The 20,039-nt window shown below is 43.0% G+C and overlaps 1 protein-coding gene across 1 annotated transcript in view; it reads right to left on the bottom strand.

Annotated features, from left to right (window-relative positions):
- The window catches only part of LOC146782609 (uncharacterized), a 114,206-nt gene that overhangs the window by 52,024 nt on the left and 42,143 nt on the right, over positions 1-20,039 (bottom strand). The window contains exon 3 of the mRNA XM_085639961.1: positions 1,653-1,791. Within this exon, the coding sequence (XP_085496087.1) occupies positions 1,653-1,791 (139 nt within the window). The remainder of the gene's footprint in view (positions 1-1,652; positions 1,792-20,039) is intronic.

The raw sequence follows: 20,039 nt of genomic DNA, 5'->3' as shown, positions 1-20,039 counted from the left end.
GTCAAATACCTGAGCAATTACTTATCCAGAATTTAATCATTCTCTACCATTATGAGTGGTTTCACCTAAGAGTCTATGACAGAGGACGTTTCACCTCCGGGGTTCCCCAGCTTTTGATATCCTTGGGAAATACTTTCAAGAGTCTTATCCCCCACAATAGCCAGATGGGTGAGAAGTGATATGCAAGAGGCAAGCATTGACAAATCTATGTTTGCAGCTCACTTGATAAATGAGGCAATGGCTTCTAAGACATTCATTCACTCACTCTGGGTGCCCACTTGTAGAAATTTATGAATGCAGAGAACTGGTCATACAACTCTACCTTCAAGCACTTTTACTTTAAGCCAGTAGTGGATGAGGCTTTGCTAGCGGTAAGCACGTTTAAACTATTATAATTTTCACCTCTGGTCCTGACTCGGAATAAATAAAAAAATGCCATAGCTATCGTGCAGAGGCTTTAATACTATTCAGGGCAAGAAGGAGAGGATTGTCCCAGCTGGTAGTAACAATTAGCACATGTTCTGTCATTGGATTTTAAAGTGTAAATAAATTGCTTAGGGATTTTTATAGGGATATTGAACATAACGCATTACTATGCTTGCAGCCTGGTAATGTGATTTATGTGAAAAAATAATAGTAAAGATAGAACAAGGAAAATTATTGAGTTTTTCTGGGATGCTGGTATGGAACTGAAGCAGAAGTGAGAGTGTGACGGAGGTGAAGAGGCTAATTTTGCATGAATAAAGTAGGAGAAAGACACAGCACAGAAAGTTATGTAAATGGAGATGGACTGTGATTGGTTATTGTGAACCTATTACCTAGAGTTTTATGGGAAATGTAGTGTTTGTTCACTCATGTTGGCTGCTACTGGAGAATAAGAAAAACATGGAAGGTATAATCCTTGCCTCCGTATACTTAATAGAATATAAACTTGCTTTCAAGATCCCTAAAAATAGTTTTATTCTTTTGTAGTTAGTCTACTACCCATTTGCTCATATAAAACTTTCCCTTTGCTGTCTTGATGGCAGACCATGGAGACATACTCTAAGGGGAACCTGGTCTATTCTAGAACAGCTCTCACCGTCATCTGTGGACTACTTTCTAAACCCTGATCCTGACAACTCACATTATCCTGTCTTTTAACTGTATTGAGTACTTAGTGCATGAAATAGGAGTCGCCTAAACAGAGTCCCTCCATCATCTCTTTTTTGTTCACATATCGCTCCAACTCACGTCTTTTCTTGCTTATTTTGCCTTCTTTTTTCTTACAGATCTCAGAGCTCACTGACCAGCTTTGCTCCTATTCTACTCTGCTCAGAGCTGGTCATAAATGGGAACTGGCTGGTCCCCGCAATGGAAACTCTGCATGCAGATTTGCACCCTGTAAATGCAGGCCTGCATGTAATTCCCAATTTCTGGGGACAAAAATCAGAACAGCCAGATTTAAATGAGGGTATACTGACAGGAATCATTACCACACTGTTTCACCAAGACTAAATCCAGCCCATTTGTAATTCAGACTGGATAGATTTGTCTAAAATTACGCATACCACAAACAGGTAGGAGAGGGGCCTGACAACAGGTACTGACAACATAATGCCTTCATAATGTCTGCTTCGAGCATTCTGTGATACTATGCCCACTATACTCACTTGAATGTGTTCCTTGATCTTGAAGCGATCCGCATAGCTCTCCAGGTAAGCCAAAACTTGAGAGTGGTGCAGGAAGGAGGGCAGGTTTGGGGAGAATGGGTGATCAGGGTAGGCCATGATTTCTTTAGGGAGGTTGGTCCTATGGAGGAAAAAATATTTTATTTAAGATGTTTCACAGTTCATCGATAGCGGGAAATGAGCATCCATCTAGCCATCTACATAGGACTTGCAACAGCCTATACATAGACAACAAACACATACTGGCTAGCAGAATGACCAGATAGCACAACATATCACAGAACACTCCTCACATGGCCCTGGTGAAACAGTAACGGCTGCATGATGAAGTGACTTGCCCCAGAGTTGTCCAACCATCAGTAATTCATGAGTTACCACACTATACTCGAAGATATTTCTACAAGACCCAATGTTCAAATTTTTCAACTTTAATCTTCCATTAAGGTATGTCTTTTTACAGTATGTCAATATTAGTATATGGCAGCACTTAAATATTGTATAGAAAGAAAGGTGCAGTGGGAGGGGAGCCAATGTCATGCCAAGATGGCCACAGTACGTCTGGGCTCCGGAGCAGCTCTACTCTGGATGTATACAGACCAGGAGAGCAAGTAGAGGGACGAAGATTGCCCCTCCACCCAGAACGGAGTGAGTGGCATCCCAGGGGCTGAGTTCCATTTTCCGACCAAATGAAGCAATGGCCTTGCGCCCCCATGTCCCCTCCCTGGACTGTGTACGGACAGTTGCGACAGGCTGCTCTGGGCCATAAGTGGTTGATAACTGGACGGAACAGAAAAGACCCAGGAGCAAACAAGTGCTCTGGGTGGAGCTGGCACCTGTAAGCGCCCTCTTCTGCACTGGAGCCAGCTGTGGGAAGAGAAATGGAGGGAGTTGACGTCACAGGAGAGATGCAGAGTGTATCAGTGAGTCATGCCTCCCGGCTCCCCACACAGTGATGATCAGGTGCCATATTAGCCACTGAGGCCTGTCTGGGCTGTTTTTAATATACCACCTAAAGATCAGAGAATGAAATATGGAAAAAACAAAAGCCTTCTTCACTCATAAATCACCACCCCCTGGAGCGACTTCTAGGATTGATGAGGAATGCCCAAGCGAAGGAGAAGTCCCTATGACACACAAAGAGGTGATTATAATGAAAACATCAAGAGACGCAAGCTGCCACGCAGCACGTAGATGCCAAGATGCGCTCAATGGAAGGGGCATTGGAATCCGTTGCTAGTCCTTTCTCCAAGACTCAAAAAAGAGGTGAAACATCTTGCACTAGAGAGCCAATGCAATAGAGACCAAGCTGCAGGAAGGTGAGAAGCAATCCCAACAGAGTCCACAATTTGAAAACTGCCTATTTCCCACCATCTATCTCTTCGGGTCAAAAGTTGTGACTAGAAAATAAGGCGCAAGTAGCAAGTATCACAATCCCAGGGTTCCTAGCTATAGCAGACCCGCAGAAGTGGACACATTTAATACAAAGTTTCTTGAATACTAAAGTTCTGGATGGAGCTTAAGCAGACCCAGTGAAAGTGATCAGAGCAGCTCACCTAGCCATCAGGGATCCCTCTAGGAGGGGAGTTGGAAAATGCACTAATCTAGCAGAGCTGAAAGACGCACATTAGAGGTAGACTGACTTAAGTGGAAGCAAAGAAAGGGATAGGATGTTTGAGGGCTCCAAGATGCTTATTTTTCCTAGACCTGAGCCACTCAACCTTTGTAAAAAGGCAGTATCTTCAGACCTTGAAGGAGAAAGTGTCAGTGGAGATGCTAACAACCTATGGTTTCCAGGGGGCAGGCGAGTGGTAGCGGTAGAGAAGACCCATGTACCACCAGCCACAGTGCTGAGAAGAAATACTTACATTCTGAAGAGAAGCCGCTGGGCGAGGCATCATGAAGTGGTCTAGAGTGGTGTAAACTGAACCGGGACCAGCAGTGAAGTGACAACCAAAGTAAAAAAAAATTCTCTTATAGTAGGTTGGAAGATCTCCGATATTTTGCCATTTCTCTTTTTCTTACATTGCATTACTGTGTTAAGTCTGGGTGTGTCTGCCTGAAAGTGAATGTTTGAATATTCCTCCACAGATACTTCCTCCCTGCCTCCCATTCGTGTATGGTGTATTGAGGTAGATTTGCTAACTCCAAGTCTTCAAATAGATGTTAACGAACAGTGAAGGCAAAATGGCAAACTTGTTTATAATTAAGGCTCCCTGTTTTCCGTTTTTACTGATTTTTACAGATAAATACAGACAGAAAATCATTTATTTTCTTGTCTATATTTATTTTTAAATATGGATAAAAACGGAAATTGGGTGCTTTTTGAATGATTCTAAATACACTTTGCCATGACTGCCAGGCTGTATGGACTGACAGGTAAAGGGGTTAAAAAGAGAAAGGAGTTTTGGTAAACAGGATTAAACAGCAGTAGATATGCACAAAGCGGATACTGAAATGCGCATATTCTCATATAAGTGCATTGATTTATCTTATGCATTTCTTCATATCACTAAAACCTGGAAGACATTCAAGCATGGCTGCATATGTATTGGTTAAATAAATATGGAAATCTACCAGTTTCAGCTTTACTTTTTCTCACAAAACCCATAATAAATATAGATAAATACAGATAAAGATGACAAAAAATAAATATGGATTAAATACAGACGGAAATGTCAAAAAAATAAACACCATAAAACTGGGAGCCCTAGTTATAATGTACAGAACTACATGTATTATTTAATCTGTGCTGGAATTTACAGTGGTATAACCTGACAAGAATGCCTTCTAAATTCTGATAATAAGGAGATTTAAAACACAGTACTGAACGGGAAATGAAATGCAGCAAAAAAGGTTATCAGAAGTGTTACTTTGGTAATTATTCTTGAATTGAAAACGTGAGAAGCCATTTTTTGAGAGATTCTATAAAGCACCATGGGGTGTTGCACCAAGAAGCAATTCTGGGTGGTAGTTCTTGAAGAAGTTAACGTGGCAGCACAAAGTTAACAAGGTCAACAGTACCTGAGACAGTGGACATGGATTCTGTTTATTACTGGATGTCAATGTTATGAGGTTTACAACATTGCAGAGTCTCAAATGCTGTTCCTTGGGCACTTTTCATCCTATAAATTCAGACGGCACCTGTAGGCTATTCATTGCTCAGTGTGTGCTTTACTTAAACATTATTTTCACAGCACATTTCGGTTTCTGTTTAGGGCAGTATAAATGACATGTTTACCAACACTATGTATCATTGGCTTTGGCAATATGGCCGCTTGCTACCAAGGGAAGAGCACATGGAATGTTTTTAAAGTCCCCATGTAAGATTTCGATTGAGATGAAAATATAAGTAGGACAGAGTACTCATCAAGAAAAAGTATGTTTCTGCATTAACTTGACAAGTCCACTCCAATTTACTTTTAATACAGTACATTTAGGAAGACCCCATCCACTCTGCAGAATGCTAAACAACCAAAGGATAACACAGTAGCAAAAAATAATATAACAGAAGCAGAGCAACAGATAAGAAGGCTAACAGCAGGTGGTAAACCATAATGAACGCAGGGCGAACCAAACCTCAAATAACAGGGGTAGCCATTAAGACAGATGGAGACCAGGAAGGCACCTACAAGACCTGTGTGATCATACTTCAAAAACACGTCTTCTGAGTTGGTTTGTTTCCCAATTCTCAAAATCTCTAAAATTCTGTTACTCGGATGATCAGCACAGTGTAATCTTAAGGAACTAAACATGGCTTTAACTTTCCCAAGCCTGGTAGCATGTCAGATATTCACTGGCAGAGAACTCCAGATTTTCAGGGCATTTCAAGAGAGTGAGCATGACAGGGTGGAGTTTTTCTTAAACCTGGAGTTTCTATTAAAAAAGGAACAGTTAGCTTTAAGATATTCTATTTCAAGTTTATAATCCTCCCAAGGGTCATTCCCTTCTGCAGCCTAACGGGCTCTTTGTCTAGGTCCTGTAGGTAGTAGGGATTGCCTACATTAGAGTCCGTGCCCTGTATTGTCAGGTGATGGGGAGTGTGGACGCGTGGAAGGCAGTGATGGAAAGAATGTATGGCAGGTAGCTATCCCTCTTTGGGCATGATGGAGCAGGAGGAGGAGCGGACAGGGGTTCTTCCTCAAAGGTGAGGGGCATTTCTTTTGGATTCAGGATGAGTCCTGGAGCCAGAAGGCTTGAGAGTATTTTGCTGGTGTCGGGATGACTGAAAGGGTTTTTCAAGTTTTCATCAAGAACCCGAACCAGCCTTTCAAAAATGGACCATTCTGACGTGTCCGACCTTGGCGCCAAGTTTGGGGCCTTGAGGAGTTGGCTCTTCAATGTCTTCTTTGGCTCGGACAGGGGCTTGTTGACAGCGTGGTGCCATGGTGGCGTCAGAACCAAGTGAGGCTGCGACTTCGGTGCCGAGTGAGGCTATCTGCTGCCTGTGCGACAAGCTGGTGACTGAGCAGAATGAGGGTTGATGTCCTTGGCTTTGCTCGATGTTGAGACAACCTCTGGAGATGTGGGCCTCAAAGGTTTAGACCTCTTTGGGCTTGGCTTTAAGCTTGATTGCTCAACTCCCTTTTCAAGTGTTTTTCTGCTTCGGCCATTGGTTGTTTGGGCTGGAAAATTAGCTTGAGGCACAGCCCCTGTGTGTGGGGAAACCTTGGTCTTTCGTCATGAAGCTGGTCCCGGGTGCAGTGCTGGCTCGAAGAATTCAATCTCTTTCTCAGTGTCAGAGCTTTGGAAAAAGCAAGACTCTAAGTTGTTTCTGTGCCTGGCCCAGAGGGATATGGGAACAGCCAGCCTCTTCCTCCTTGATGCCAAGTAAGATTTCAGTGCCAAAACAATGAGTGTAGCTGATAACTCTCCGTGCCACATCTTGTAGTGTACCCGCCTTCTCTCCCTCCAATGTCTGCGAGTCTTCTTGCAGAAGAACACAAGGCAGGCCTCACAGGACTTATGTCTGTGCTACGGGGAGAGGCAGGTTTTTTATCCAATCCTAGGTGCCTTCTCAAGGAAAACCTTGATCAGCCTAGAAGGGGAAACAGTGATTCGAGGCTGCGGCACAGTGGAATGTGTCCACCTAAGAAAAAGATTCTGAAGAAGGAATGTTTTTAATGCAAAGTTGCTGTTTATATCACTGGGTGGAAAAAAAGAGCTGCTTAACCAGAAACATAACCAGATACAAAGTAATCCGGTGCATATAACAATTCGAAGCACCGTCCCAGAAGAACATGATCCCATGTAGAGCCATTGTGTTAATGCATTCTGTACCGGGGCTGGACAGGGAACCCAAAGCAGCCCTGGCAATTTAACCCTGACCAGCCCCTGGGTAAGCACTGCCTGGCCCCTGGAGGCTGGACACGCTTGCTTGCTGCTTTTGTTACTGGGGGACGAAATTCCAGCACCCTTGCAAAACCGGCCCCAGTAACAAGACCAGCCCCAGTAACTAAACCGGCCGCCAACCTTCCAGCCTCCTGGTGAAATGCCCAGTACAGCCAGTTCCGCCCTGTTCTGGACCAAGGCAAGAGTTGCAGCACGTCTTGGGATTAGAATCTCTTTGAAAAAAAAACATGCTGCACATGGTGCAACATTAGATAGCAGGAGCATGCAGAACATGTGTATCTACAGCCACACATGCTATGAGCATGCATATTCCCCAGTTATGGTTAGCACCACAAACCATTGCTTGCAAGCCTGCCATGGAAGCCTGCCATGCAAACCATAACTCAGAGACCAAAAGGAGTGCTCAGAGACACAGCCTTAAAGTAACAGACAATGTAACAAATGACATACATGACCTCACTAGTGACATATATTAACTTACCATCAACAATATCAATATCTGACTATGGACATGGTATGATCTCTATGTGCATGCACTGTAATAAAACAAATTGCTGTGTAGTCGTCTCATTGTTATAAATTGTGTAACTGCATCTGGTGAGTGATGGTTTACATACCAGGAGAGTGAACCATGGTTTGTGAAGCTGAATGTGACTGTGAAATTTCAGGGTTATTTTGGTTTTATTTTGTAACCATAACTTCACTTTAACAGTGTTTGTTAGGTGAAATGTAGAGGTTTTTAAAGGATACATTAATGTGTTATAATCAGAGCTGTCAACTTCACTTTAATTATGCCTTTTTATTAAATATATGTATTTTCTGTTGATATACTTTTCTTCTATAAAAGCAGCCGTCCTCACGTGGCCAACCCACGCTGCGAAAGACCATCAGCCATGCACAGTGTGATTGGCCACAAGAATTTGCCTGTTTGCCAATCTTTGACCCCCACTCCTCCATCAGCGGCCAAATGCCGCTTCTCAGGTCTTTCACTCATACACCATTGAGGTACACCAAATTGATTTATTTGTAAATTTTTTCAGGATTCACAGATCCTCATTGACCTTTAAGAAGTACCCATGTGGTCTAGAATTTGCAAATCACGCAAAGGATCCACGAATTCTGCAACAAAATGTACTGTTGATAAATTAATTTTGATGCTAGGGGAGGATGGTCCCTTTGGGTTCACCTCCTAGGGGCTCAGGCACCAGGAAGACTCACCCAACTTCATTAGATCCTTTTTTGTGTATGTTTCACAACAAAGTGATTAGTGAAATGTGTTGGGTGGTGCTGGCCTGGAAGAGAGATTTTTCCGCAACAGTCATGCAATGAAAGCACAGAGATTCGCAGATCTGCCTGTGGATCAGTGTATCTACAATGGACGAAAGGAACAAATGCTCCCACATCCAAAGAAGTACCCCTTTTTTCTCTAACATGGATTCCACATCCTCTGTGGATTCCAAAATTAACAGTCAAGAGGAAAAATGTACTTATCTCAGTGATGATTTTTCTGATGGCCACCGCTTCCAGCAGGTGTCTCCCCTTATGAATAGCCCTGCAGGTGCCAGATTAGTCTGGAAACTTTTTCCCAGCAGTAGCTCTGCAGCACCATATCATCTTGCCATGCGGCTTTTGTCAAGGCCCCACGTACCTCATAGACACAGGTCTAGAGTGGTCTGTGCTTCACTGACTAAGTTACCCAGGATTTTCAAAGCAACTTGATCAAATGTCTCCTCCTTTGATTTCAGGGTTTAAAACATGTTGCAGATTACACAAGAAAATGTCTTTGTTGGACCCACAATACATCCACATGTGGTGTACGGGCAACAATGCAGGGGGCGACGCCTATTCATTGGTGCACCCTAAAGACATTAGGAGTATGAGGCCAAGGTACTTTTTTCCAAGTCCCCCAGGGATACACCAAAGTTCTCCCATTCAAGTGAGGCTACTGACTGGTAAGGATTTCCTAAAAGATATTCCCACAAAAAAATACAGTTTTTCTGGTTAGACTCGGGCTATTCAGCCACTGGATGAAAATATCCTGCTGTGTCCCTTTGCCACACATTGCAATGCTGTGTGTGCAATCATTTCTTGATCCAAAATACTACATTATGTTCAATAAATCATCTCAATTCAATGTGACTACCTTGATAAAATATCACAGTAGCTTTCTTGAACAGCGTTAAGGTTAAGATCATGATGGAGACTATTTTCATGTTAATATCCCTGTCTTTCCCTGACGTACACATTAAAGAGAGACAAGGCCAGCACCTCAATGGTGACCATTAGCAAAACAAAGAGAACCCAGTCTTCCAGCAGGAAGTCCCCAAGCTATATGAAAATTGAACCACAGCTCAGCTGCAAACATACAGAGCAGAAAGCACAATTTTAGATGATGTGCACTCAACCATGCTTCCTCTAGTGTTTTTGATCTTTTACAACATGTGATAGGGAGGGGTAAGTGTAGTGCCTGAGATGCTTGGGTCAGCTCTATTTTGAATCGCCAGACAAAGTTCAAGATGGAGCCAGTCATTCAGACTAGGCCAGATTCAGACCTTACTTTGCTTGCTCACTTCTAAGAGAGAGCATGTATAATAATCTGTAATACCGTGAGTGAGGCTAATCACACATCTGACTCAGGCTCTCCTTCTTTTTCTAAGCCAGGTTAGAACCTAACAACACATTGGATGGATTGGATAGCTTTTCTCCATTAACAGAGGAAAGAGTTATGAGATTGCAAGAAAACATCAAATCTTGTTCCGCCACTGATCCATGTCTGCCATTCGTACAGCAAATGGTTCCCGAAACAATTGCTTCTCATCTTGTTTTACTCTTAAATAACATGCTTATCTCAGCGCAATTTCCAGCAGCCTTGAAAAAAGCATTGGTGCATCCGGTTTTAAAAAAAACCTTTCCAAGACCCTGCTGGAGTCAAGAATTATCAGCCAATATCCTGTCTGCCACGCCCCAAAAAGACCCTGGAAAAAAACATTAATGAAGACTTGATGGCCTTTTTGGAGACCAATGATCTTCTGGATTCATCTCAACACATTTTAAAGACAGGGTACTGCAAAGAATCTGCTTTAGTTATTGCTGCTGCGGAGATCCGCATGCAGGTGTACAAGGGAGAGAGGGCTGCTTAAATCCTATTGGATCTCTCTGCCACATTTGATATGGTTAATCATCATGTGTTAATCAAAATGCTGGAGACAGTGGGAATAAAAGGTGCAGCCCTAACCCTACCCAGACTGTGATGTTCGGAGGGCACACCTCTAATCCGTTTTCTCTTCCTTGTGGGGTTCCTTAAGGATCGTCATTATCCACAACACTATTTAACATCTAGGTCACCACCTTGGCAAGACTTATCTGATCTCATAGTTTCTCTGCCATATCCTACACTGATGATACGAAGATAGTTGTATCAATTACATCTGATGCAAATAATGTGGCCAGACAATTTAACACATGTCTGGCACACATCACTAGCTGGATGCAAGAGAACCAACTTAAGTTAAACACGAAGAAAATGGAGGTGATACTTTCATGAAACAACGTCTCTTTCTGGAATTTCTCCCAGTGGCCTGCTGATTCCGGCCCCTGTCCAGTCCTAGTCTGCAAAGTGAAAATTCTCGGGGTCATGTTCGACAACCAGCTTTGTTTGTCTGAAAATATCAACCACATTACATATTCATGCTTCTACCTTCTAAAGATACAAATAAAAATCTTTCTATTCATTCCATTTGATATGCAAAACACGGTAATAGTTGCTTTGATTTTGTCCAAGATAGACTATTGCAAGGTTCTCTATCTAGGAATAGACAAACTACTTCAAAGCTTTAATCTCTGCAGAACGCTGTAGCTCAGCTGCTATTAAAAATCCTTAAATTCGGCCCCATATCAAACAGCATTAGGGACCTCCAAGGCATTGTGCACAAGGCACTGCACGGACTCAGCCCCAGTGTTTCCAGAAAATCTTTGCTTGGTATCGACACGATCTAAGATCTTCCAATGCTCGGTTGGTGGTCATCCCTAGGGTGAGGAAGGCCAAGTAGGGTGGCAAAAGTCTCTTCTTGGCGGGCAAACTATGGAATTCCTTGCCTTCCTCCCTTAGGTCTCAATTGAACAGGCTCAGTTTTAGAAACTCTCTTAAGACCTGGTTCTTTGTCTCCAGGGCCAAGTAAGTCTCTTCATTTCCTAGATCAGCAACAGCATTGTGTTAGCGCTAAGATGCCTCAGCATTTGCGCGCTTTAGAAATACTTTACTCACTTACTGAGTGAGCCTAATTTTATCACCTACTTGTCTAATACGTTTATAATAATATCTAGAGACTGACTGGGAGCAAAATAAGTTTGAGAAGTCAGTCTTCAAGTTAAAGTTGTCCCATGTTCGATCTCTGTAGTTGACGGTCTTATTGTTCTTTCCAATCTCCCCACCCTAATATTCATATTTCTGCTTTCCCTCTCATAAATTGAAGTTTGCAGGTGACAGAATACAAAGAAAATAAACAAGACTTAGTAAACTATTGATACATGGTGCAGGCACATTTGAAATCCCTTCATTCACTTAACTGGAGAGAAATTTGCAAACTTTGGTGGCTGTTGTAGCAGGTAAACAAGTCAGCATCGTGTACAGAAAGTGTTATAGAAATGTCTTTTAGATAACAGGAGATATTCATTCCTACTCACCAGTGATGGATACCGAGGACACGGAGTATCTCCTTTGCATAGTACTGAATTCACATACAGTCACAGTCATACAAAAATAAGAAAGAATGGCAGTGTCAGGTCACCATCACACAGTACGCAGGAGATATCTAAAGTGACACACCCCCTTTTGTGGTGTGCTGGATGGCTGATTCACAATGATATAGTCCCCCATCAGTGTGCAAGATGGCTGATTGCTATTGTGATCAGTCCTACTTATAGTGCCTAGGATGGCGGACTCCTATAATCGTCAGTCCCGTCACAGTGTGCTGTACAGGTCACATCTGTATTGGAATACATCTGGAAAAATATACCCGATACTATAGGTATACCAACCTAGACAAACTCTGCTTATTACTGAAAGTGGGCAGTTCTTGTGTGGGTCAGTAGAGATATACAGCTCTTGTTAAAACTGTCTGCAAGTCACCGTTGATTTACAGGCCTCGTCACACATGTCACGTCCTTACGAGGATGTAGCTCATAACTCCTTTTCTAAAGGTTATGAAACTCATGAATGAAGCAGCGCTGTGGAAACAGGAATGTGTGCTTAACTGCAGCCTAGGTGAATATAAGAAGTGTGCACTTTACTTCAAAATTGTAGACTCGTAACAAATATGTATATTACTGAGGTATTATGTGGACAGGCCACCATGTTGTTCATGTGGGGATATTGTATAGGGGATAGTACATCTAGCGGACATCCTAAACCAGGGTTCTCCCAACCTTTTCTGAAGTGAGTGCTACTTCTGTTCAGTGAAAATCATTGTGAGCTACTGAAGCCCATGCAACTCCAGCATGGTTACTAACAACCGCCACACCCAGCTTCATTAACTTTACGCCTAATGTCTATAGAACCAGATACCATGGTGTCGACAAAAAACTTTAAATAGGGGCACTATGACAGGGCTGCCATGTGTGTCAGCAAGAGTGTGGTCTTTAAGGATGTATGAACAGGTGCACATATGAGTGGGATGTATGAGTGACTGACAGCCTGCGTTGTATGTACTTGAGGCCATATCTTTCACCATATGCGACACCATTAAATATATAACACAAACAAAAACATTTTTTATGGGAGAAATTTAAAGCGCAGAAAAATGTTTTGCAAAAATTTTCATATTGTGGAACATATTTCTCCACTTTAAATTTCTGCCACTTAAAGGAATGACTGTATTTTTCAGTGATAATTAGGGCACGGTGCCTGCAAGCCACTTGGAGAAAGACGCCTGCTGCATGTAAAGATGACACTTTGGAATGGGAGAAAATTTAACTGAAGAGTTAATTTTGTTTATATGGATTCCACATAACTCATTATTTACATTTTATCTTATTTCCAAGTGTCACATTTACAAACACCAAACATCATGACCCAAGTGGCTTGTAAACACTGTCCCATATGTGTAACAATAAAATACAACCATTTGTTTAAATGGGAGGAATTAAAAGTGAAGAAAAATGCTGCATAAAAAATTAAAATGTAATTGGCTTAATTGAAAGTGGAGAAAGACATTAAGGGCCCATTTAAGATATCGGCGGACCGGTTACTCCATGACAACGGTGACGGATACCCCGTCCACGAAATATAAATCCCATTAAATCCTATGGGATTTAGATATCCGTCACTTTTGTGACAGAGTAACCCGTCCCGTCCGCTGATATCCAAATCAGGCCCACAGACTTAATGTTTCATCGAAAAAAAATCTTCACTTTAAATTTCTCTGATTTAAAACAAAAAAATAAGAATATTTTTCATTTATAAATATGGCACAATGTCCACTGGCCACTGGGAGCAAGAGGCCTGCTGTTTGTAAATGTAACACTTTGAAATGGGAGAAAATTAAAATGAACAGTTAATTTAATCATTAAGGTAACTTTTCATTTTCTCTCATTCAAAAGCATTCAGAAACATCCTTTTGTTCTCACTCTCCAATATTGAGGTGACAAGGAATTTTGTTTAGGAGTTACAGCCCTCAGTTCTTAAGTTCTCTAACTCTGTGCCCCAGACTTGGTCATACATTTGAATGAGCACTGCTTATTGTCATCAGGCCTTGCTCTCTGCAGCATGATGATAATAATGCAAAACGAACACAGCCTTCCCTTAACTGTGCTTATTAAAAATTAAGTGTAGGCTGCAGGCTCCTCTGAAGGTGTCGGGGAGCTACTGGCAGCAGGCGATGGACTGGTTGGAGACACTTGTCCTAAACAATATTAGCATGGAGAAAATATTGTGCTAACACTTGGATCCATTATCTTTACTTGACATTAATGTTTTTCACCATACTAACATCAGCAGTACTATGTACTTGAAAACAATTTGCAGACTCCACTCTCTTATGTGCTTTTATGGGACATGAGGAGTAAAGACATATTACGTTCTACCCAGTTCTAACCATACAGCTATCCCCTAAAAGGACCCCTTTATCATGTTTCCTTATGATTTTGCCTACCGAGAAATAACAAAAATGTAAGAAATTATCTTTCCCGTCCTCTGGTTTTCTACATAGGAAAGCTAGGCCTTCCACAATGAAAATAGACTTTGGGTGTTAGTCACTTTTATGACATTCTAACATTAAATTTCTGCATGTCCTACTTTGAAATGCTTGCACCTCTTGACTATGCCACCTCAGAGGAGATGTTACCGGTTGGGGTTGCCACCATTTTTTTGGGAATTCATGGAGGGAGCCAATAAGGGATGTTTGGGTGCTACAGATAATTTGATAAGGATATCGAATAGAGTTCCAGGAAGTTCGTCCACAATATTTTTGCGTAACTTCCATTCCAGCGGCGAGGCTCTGTTGGATGGGGTGAATACATTTCTCAGGAAAAAAGCTAATTGTGAAGGTTCAGGCACAACAGAAGATAAATAACATTATTAAATTCTATTTCTGGTAGCAAAACAAAATGGAGAGTTCAGATCTGTATTGGATCTAACATTATTAAACAATTTCATACCTCACTAAAGGTTAAAGATGGTGACTTTCCTGACGATCCTACCATTCATGTCAAAGGGCGATTTGCTACCATCTCTTGATCTAAGAGATTCATGCCTGTGTATACCAGTCCACCCAGCATCACAAATGTTTCTGCGTTTGTGTGAACAAGAAGCACAATCAGTTTCAGGTAATGTCATATGGCATTTCTTCTTCTCCCAGGGTACCTCCAAAAGTTTTGGGTCCGCTGGTGGGATTTTTAAATTTAAGGGAATTCAGATTTTCCATACTTGGATGACTGGGCAATTGGTTCATCTTTTTCTAAGGCACATAGTCAATCCACAGAGGTGTGCAGAGTAGTGGAACAACATGGACTGTTGATAAACCAAGAGAAGCTCCAGTTGGTACCGTCCCAGGATCTACAGTTCATTGATGGTCACTTCAGAACAGATCTTGGGAAAGGTGTTCTTGCCACTGTCGAGAATAAGAACATTACAAACGGAGTTGAATGTCCTGCTGTGGAGTCACAATTCTATGTTCTGGCAATGGTTTATGGTGCAGAGGTTAATGGCCTCTGCACGGATGCACGGGACATGCGTGTCACGTGACCGATGCTTGTCTTTCTGCTGCTCTGCAAAGGAGAGGGCCATATGGACGGGAGGAAGTTGACGATGATTGATTTATTCTGGCAGGAAGCAAGCTTACACCTACTGCCAGCCCATGCCGCTGCGCCTGCCATCCCGTGCGCTGCCTCTAGATGGCAGCCTCAGGTCGTAAACCAGTTCGCATTCCTGCTCCATTTACAGAAACAAAGGCACATTAGTGCTCGAGCACCTCTGGGCACGGAAATGCACACCATTGCTGAAAAAACACGAGGCTGGCCTGAAGTCTGTCCCGAAAAACGTACATTTTATCGACACGGGAAGATGGGAAACGACAAACAATATTTACAGTTAAGAAGGGAAAAAATTGTAAAATAAAAACAGCTGTTTTAAAGCACTCGTGCTTGTGCTAGCTTGCCCCTAGCAGGAGCGTACCGCTGCTTGCTCCCGAAAGGTGGATGCCACCACAAGGCGCGGCCTTGCTAATTAAAAAAAGATGGTTGGCGCACCGCTGCCCGCTCCCGAAAGGTGGATGCCACCACAAGCACTAGTGTGCTTGAAAAGGAGATGACCAATTTCTAAAGGTCAAATGCAAAAACAGCAGTTTTTCTAAAGGTCATCTCCTAGTGCAGCGCATGCGCGCTGCCTAGGCGAGACCTAAAAAGGGAGATTTGGGCCTGGCAAGGGGTTTATTTTGCCAGGTCGAATTGGCAGTTTCAAACCGTTCACAGGCTGCATTGGCAGGTCTGGGATATTTTAAAGGCACTACTTAAGTGGGTGGCACAATAAATGCTGCAGAGCCACTAGTAGCATTTAATTTACCAAACAAGGGTATATGGTATACCACTTTACTAGGGATTTATAAGTAAATTGAATACTACAATCAGGTGTAAGCCAATTTTACCATGTTTTAGGACGTGAGCACAAGTACTTTAGCGCTGAATAGCAATGGTACAGTGCACAGAGTTGTAAGGCCAACAAAAATGAATTAAGCAAAACAGGTGGGATGAAGGCAGAAAGTGTGGTGCAAGACCACGTTGCAGCTGACAGGTCTAACAAAACTCTTGTTTTAATTAAATGTTCTTATTTTGAGGTGTTGTGTAGTTCCTACAAATCTATATAGGATCGGCACGTTTAGACAACATAAACTAAGGGACTGGACAACATAAACTAAGGGATTGGTGTCCACACTGATTCCAGATGCCCCCAGAGGATAATTCTGACCAGCTAGCTCACAGTGCCACTATGAGCCCCTCTTACCAAGGAGTAAATAGTTTCTGGCAATTATCGAACATGACAACCTTGACCCCTTCGGGATCGTAGTAACTGTACTGTACTTTCTGCATCTGTCACTCCTTCTCACTTTGTCTCAAACATATACACAGAATAAACGGTGGGGACGTTTTCAAGAAGCATTTATTAAACCAGCGTCATTCTAGTATAAAATACATGTGTTGCAACAACCATGAGACAGAAACAGATATATACTGTTATAAGCACCAGCAGAGTAATGAAAAGGTAGAATTCTATCACAGAGCTAAAACAATGAATATATAAAGGCATATTGATAAATGACAGTAATAATTCGCACTCCTACGATGCAAACCGTAACTACATGTACCTAAGTGTCCCTAGCATGTATGTAAGTGTATAGCCAAGAATGCCCATAGGATAAAGCAACCCTGTTCTCTGTTGTGAGAGAATGAAGGACCCTGTCTTGGTCTCGAGATGGACACCCCGCAAGGGATGTCAGGCCACTGCATGCTGGAGTGTCTGCGGGCAGGGACCTCAGCGTCTTGTGTCAGCGTGTCAGCATAGAAGTCTTTCTCCAATGGTTTTCCCAGCGACAATGTAGTGCATATATACCAGAAAGGTACCCTCAGGGGTTCTTCCTAGAAATGTACCATGGGTATGTCGGGCAAGGATGACGATAGTGGTGACCCTTACACAGAGTTATTATGCAGAACATGGTGAACCTGATGTGATACTGAGAATCATAATGCATAATAAATTAGGCTAGTTTTGGGAGAAAACCACTGACATTCATGTAGCCACTAACAAGGTAAAAGGTCAGCGCCAGACCCGGTATGTAGAACAATGGTAGGACAGATGTATGTAAAGGGTCGTGCAACTACCTAGGCTTATATTGGGGTACATTGGGGTTCATAACAGGGGGCATTTAATCAACTGAAAAAGGCAGTGGGTTAATAAAAAGACAGGTTGTTTAAATTGTAACTATTCATGGAGGTTATTAGTTTATCAGCTATGTACTCTTTATTCGTCACATAAAAGCAGAAGTGAAAAAGCAAATGTTGAAGTCTGTATTTCTCGAAAAGCGATAATAAACCAAGGTGGAAGCAGTGTATGTATTAGTGGGTGTTAAAAGTAATAAGATTAAATATATTTTTGTCTGAGTGGATGTGCCATCAGGGCCGGACTGGCCGTAGCGGGCACCGGCTGGTTTTGGGCCCCTGGGGGCCGATTTTGTTACAGGGTCGTTTCTGCAGCATAGCAGCAATATCGGCCTCTGTAACGCAATCGGCCGAAACCGGCCATGGCAAACAGATCCGCCGCACCCAAAAGACCCCGGGCGGGGGGGCTGGCCGAGCACTTTGCCAGGGCCAGTTTTGGTTCCCAGTCAGGCCCTGTGTGCCATGCTTGCAAAGATGGCTGATTTCTGTGTCCCATTCGGCTGCTGCTGAGCTGCCTCTGGGAAACTGCGCATGAGAAGTCCTGTTTGGCGTTTAAGCCAGCTGGAGAGGCTTCAGCACCAGAGAAGACGAAGCAGCATGCCTGACATTAAAGATGGTGGTGCATGCCACTGAGATGTCGAGCGCAGACACACTGCTGTGGCTGCAGTACAGAGCCATGCAGAAAAGTTAGTAAGCACCTGGGTCTGAGTCGGATCAGCTGGAGGATGGCTTGTCGGACCTTTATCCTCATGTAGACAGAGCCAGTGCTGAAATACCAAGAATAAAGACTGAGCAGCCACTGGTCTGCATTCCAAAATGGAGCAGACCTGTTGTGGGAGCAGAGGATGGAGGGCATGATCCCCACATGTGGCTCACTCTAAGAAAAATACAGCGTGAGATAGCTGGCAATGGCAGACAGCCTTAGAGGAGACCTTGAAGCAGCCCAACGCAGGGAATGCCCAGAATGGATGACCCTCATTGTGAAGCTTAGTGAGGGGTCAAACACCATTAAAGCTGACAGCGGCTAAACAAAGTGTGAAGTAGTGGCATAGGGGGCCACCAATATACTTCTAATGACCACTACCATATAGAGACTGTACCTATATGAATGACCCTTTTGGTAGGGGTGAACACTTTCCACAGCCCTTCTTACATAGGATAGCAGATCACTGGCCTGAACCCAGAGAGTCCCCTTGAATTTCATAAATTGTGCTGCATCTGAAAAGTTTTGAAGAGATCACTGGGAGGTAACCCCGGAGAGGCTATGTGGAAGAAGCAGAAGTGGCAAATCAATTCTTGCACTAACTCCTTCAGATAAGCGGCTTGAGCACATTACAGTTTTTACCCGTTTGCCATTTTATGCAGCATGAAAACTGGGTTCAGCGCCTGTGAGTAGCCCTTCACACACCACTATGACTAGGGGATGGACTAAGAAGGACTCCAACATCAAAGATATGCTCCAGCTGAGTGGCTTCCACAAAACTGAGGGAAAGAAAGATGAGGCAGAGGCAGTACAGTTGGGGCAAGCAAACGGGAGAACAACCTAGTACAGGCAGTAACCAGATTCTTCCTTCTGCATGCCTTACAAGGTTAGAGAAAGAGACAACAGCAGCCAAGAAGGAGCTCTTAGGCAACCTGTACGTCTCTATTTTGATGGCGGCCGTGCCCCTTTCTTTAGACGCAGCTCGTCTAAAGAAAGGGGCGTGGCCTCTATTAAGTGCCAGCGTGGCATGGGGTGCTTGGAAACAACCACAAACAATTTGCAAAGCAATAGTTCTCGCATTTTTGCGACAGTTTAAGCTATTGTAATTTACAATGCCAATAGCTCAAACTCTCCTAAATGCAAGACATATTGCATTGCCAAGAAGCGGCTGCCATTGTTCCGGCTGCTTGGGAAGTGAAAGCGTGCATGGCACACTGAATGCTGCTGCAAAGCACGTTGTGCCTGCAGTAGGACAAAACAGTGCTTACAGACTTAATAACACAGACTGTGTAACAACAGAAGTAAAAGGGCCGGTCCTCATGGGAGGTTACAAATGAAGGCTTGGCGGTAGAAAGGAGGGACTAACAAGCCGATTACCGAATCAGAAGCCAGCATTTACAAAAGGACAAAGACACAAGCCAATTAAAAATATGGGCGGAGCTACAAGTCCATACTCTAATACAGCATGCCTCGTAGAGCAGTGCATGCGCTGCCCAGGCTCAACCTAAGAACGTATCCAACCTGAGAGATAGGGTTCACTCACTAGAGGAAAACATGGATGAAAAGGTCAACAACTACAAGCACCTCCAGGCCTGCATACTACAACTTGAACAGGCGCATGTTATTCCCCCGTAACAAATGTGAAGACCTGGAGAATCATTCTAGGCATACTAACAGAAGTGTCTGATGTGTACCTCAATGAGTGGAGAGTGTTTGCCAAAATGTGACAGATACCTTCAACTCAAACCTAGAGCAATAAGTGGCAAACCACATATGAAATATACAGAGCACACATAGTGGCAACAATGTTGTCAAGCACAAACATCCTGCCTGACTTTCTTTACAGGTACACTTCTTTCTGACAAAGAAGTGATCATGCCCAAGGCAGAGAC

The sequence above is a fragment of the Triturus cristatus genome, chromosome 12 (genome assembly GCF_964204655.1).
Source record: "Triturus cristatus chromosome 12, aTriCri1.1, whole genome shotgun sequence".
In the NCBI taxonomy this organism is placed as follows: Eukaryota; Metazoa; Chordata; class Amphibia; order Caudata; family Salamandridae; genus Triturus; species Triturus cristatus.
This window is presented reverse-complemented; position numbering and strand designations above follow the sequence as displayed.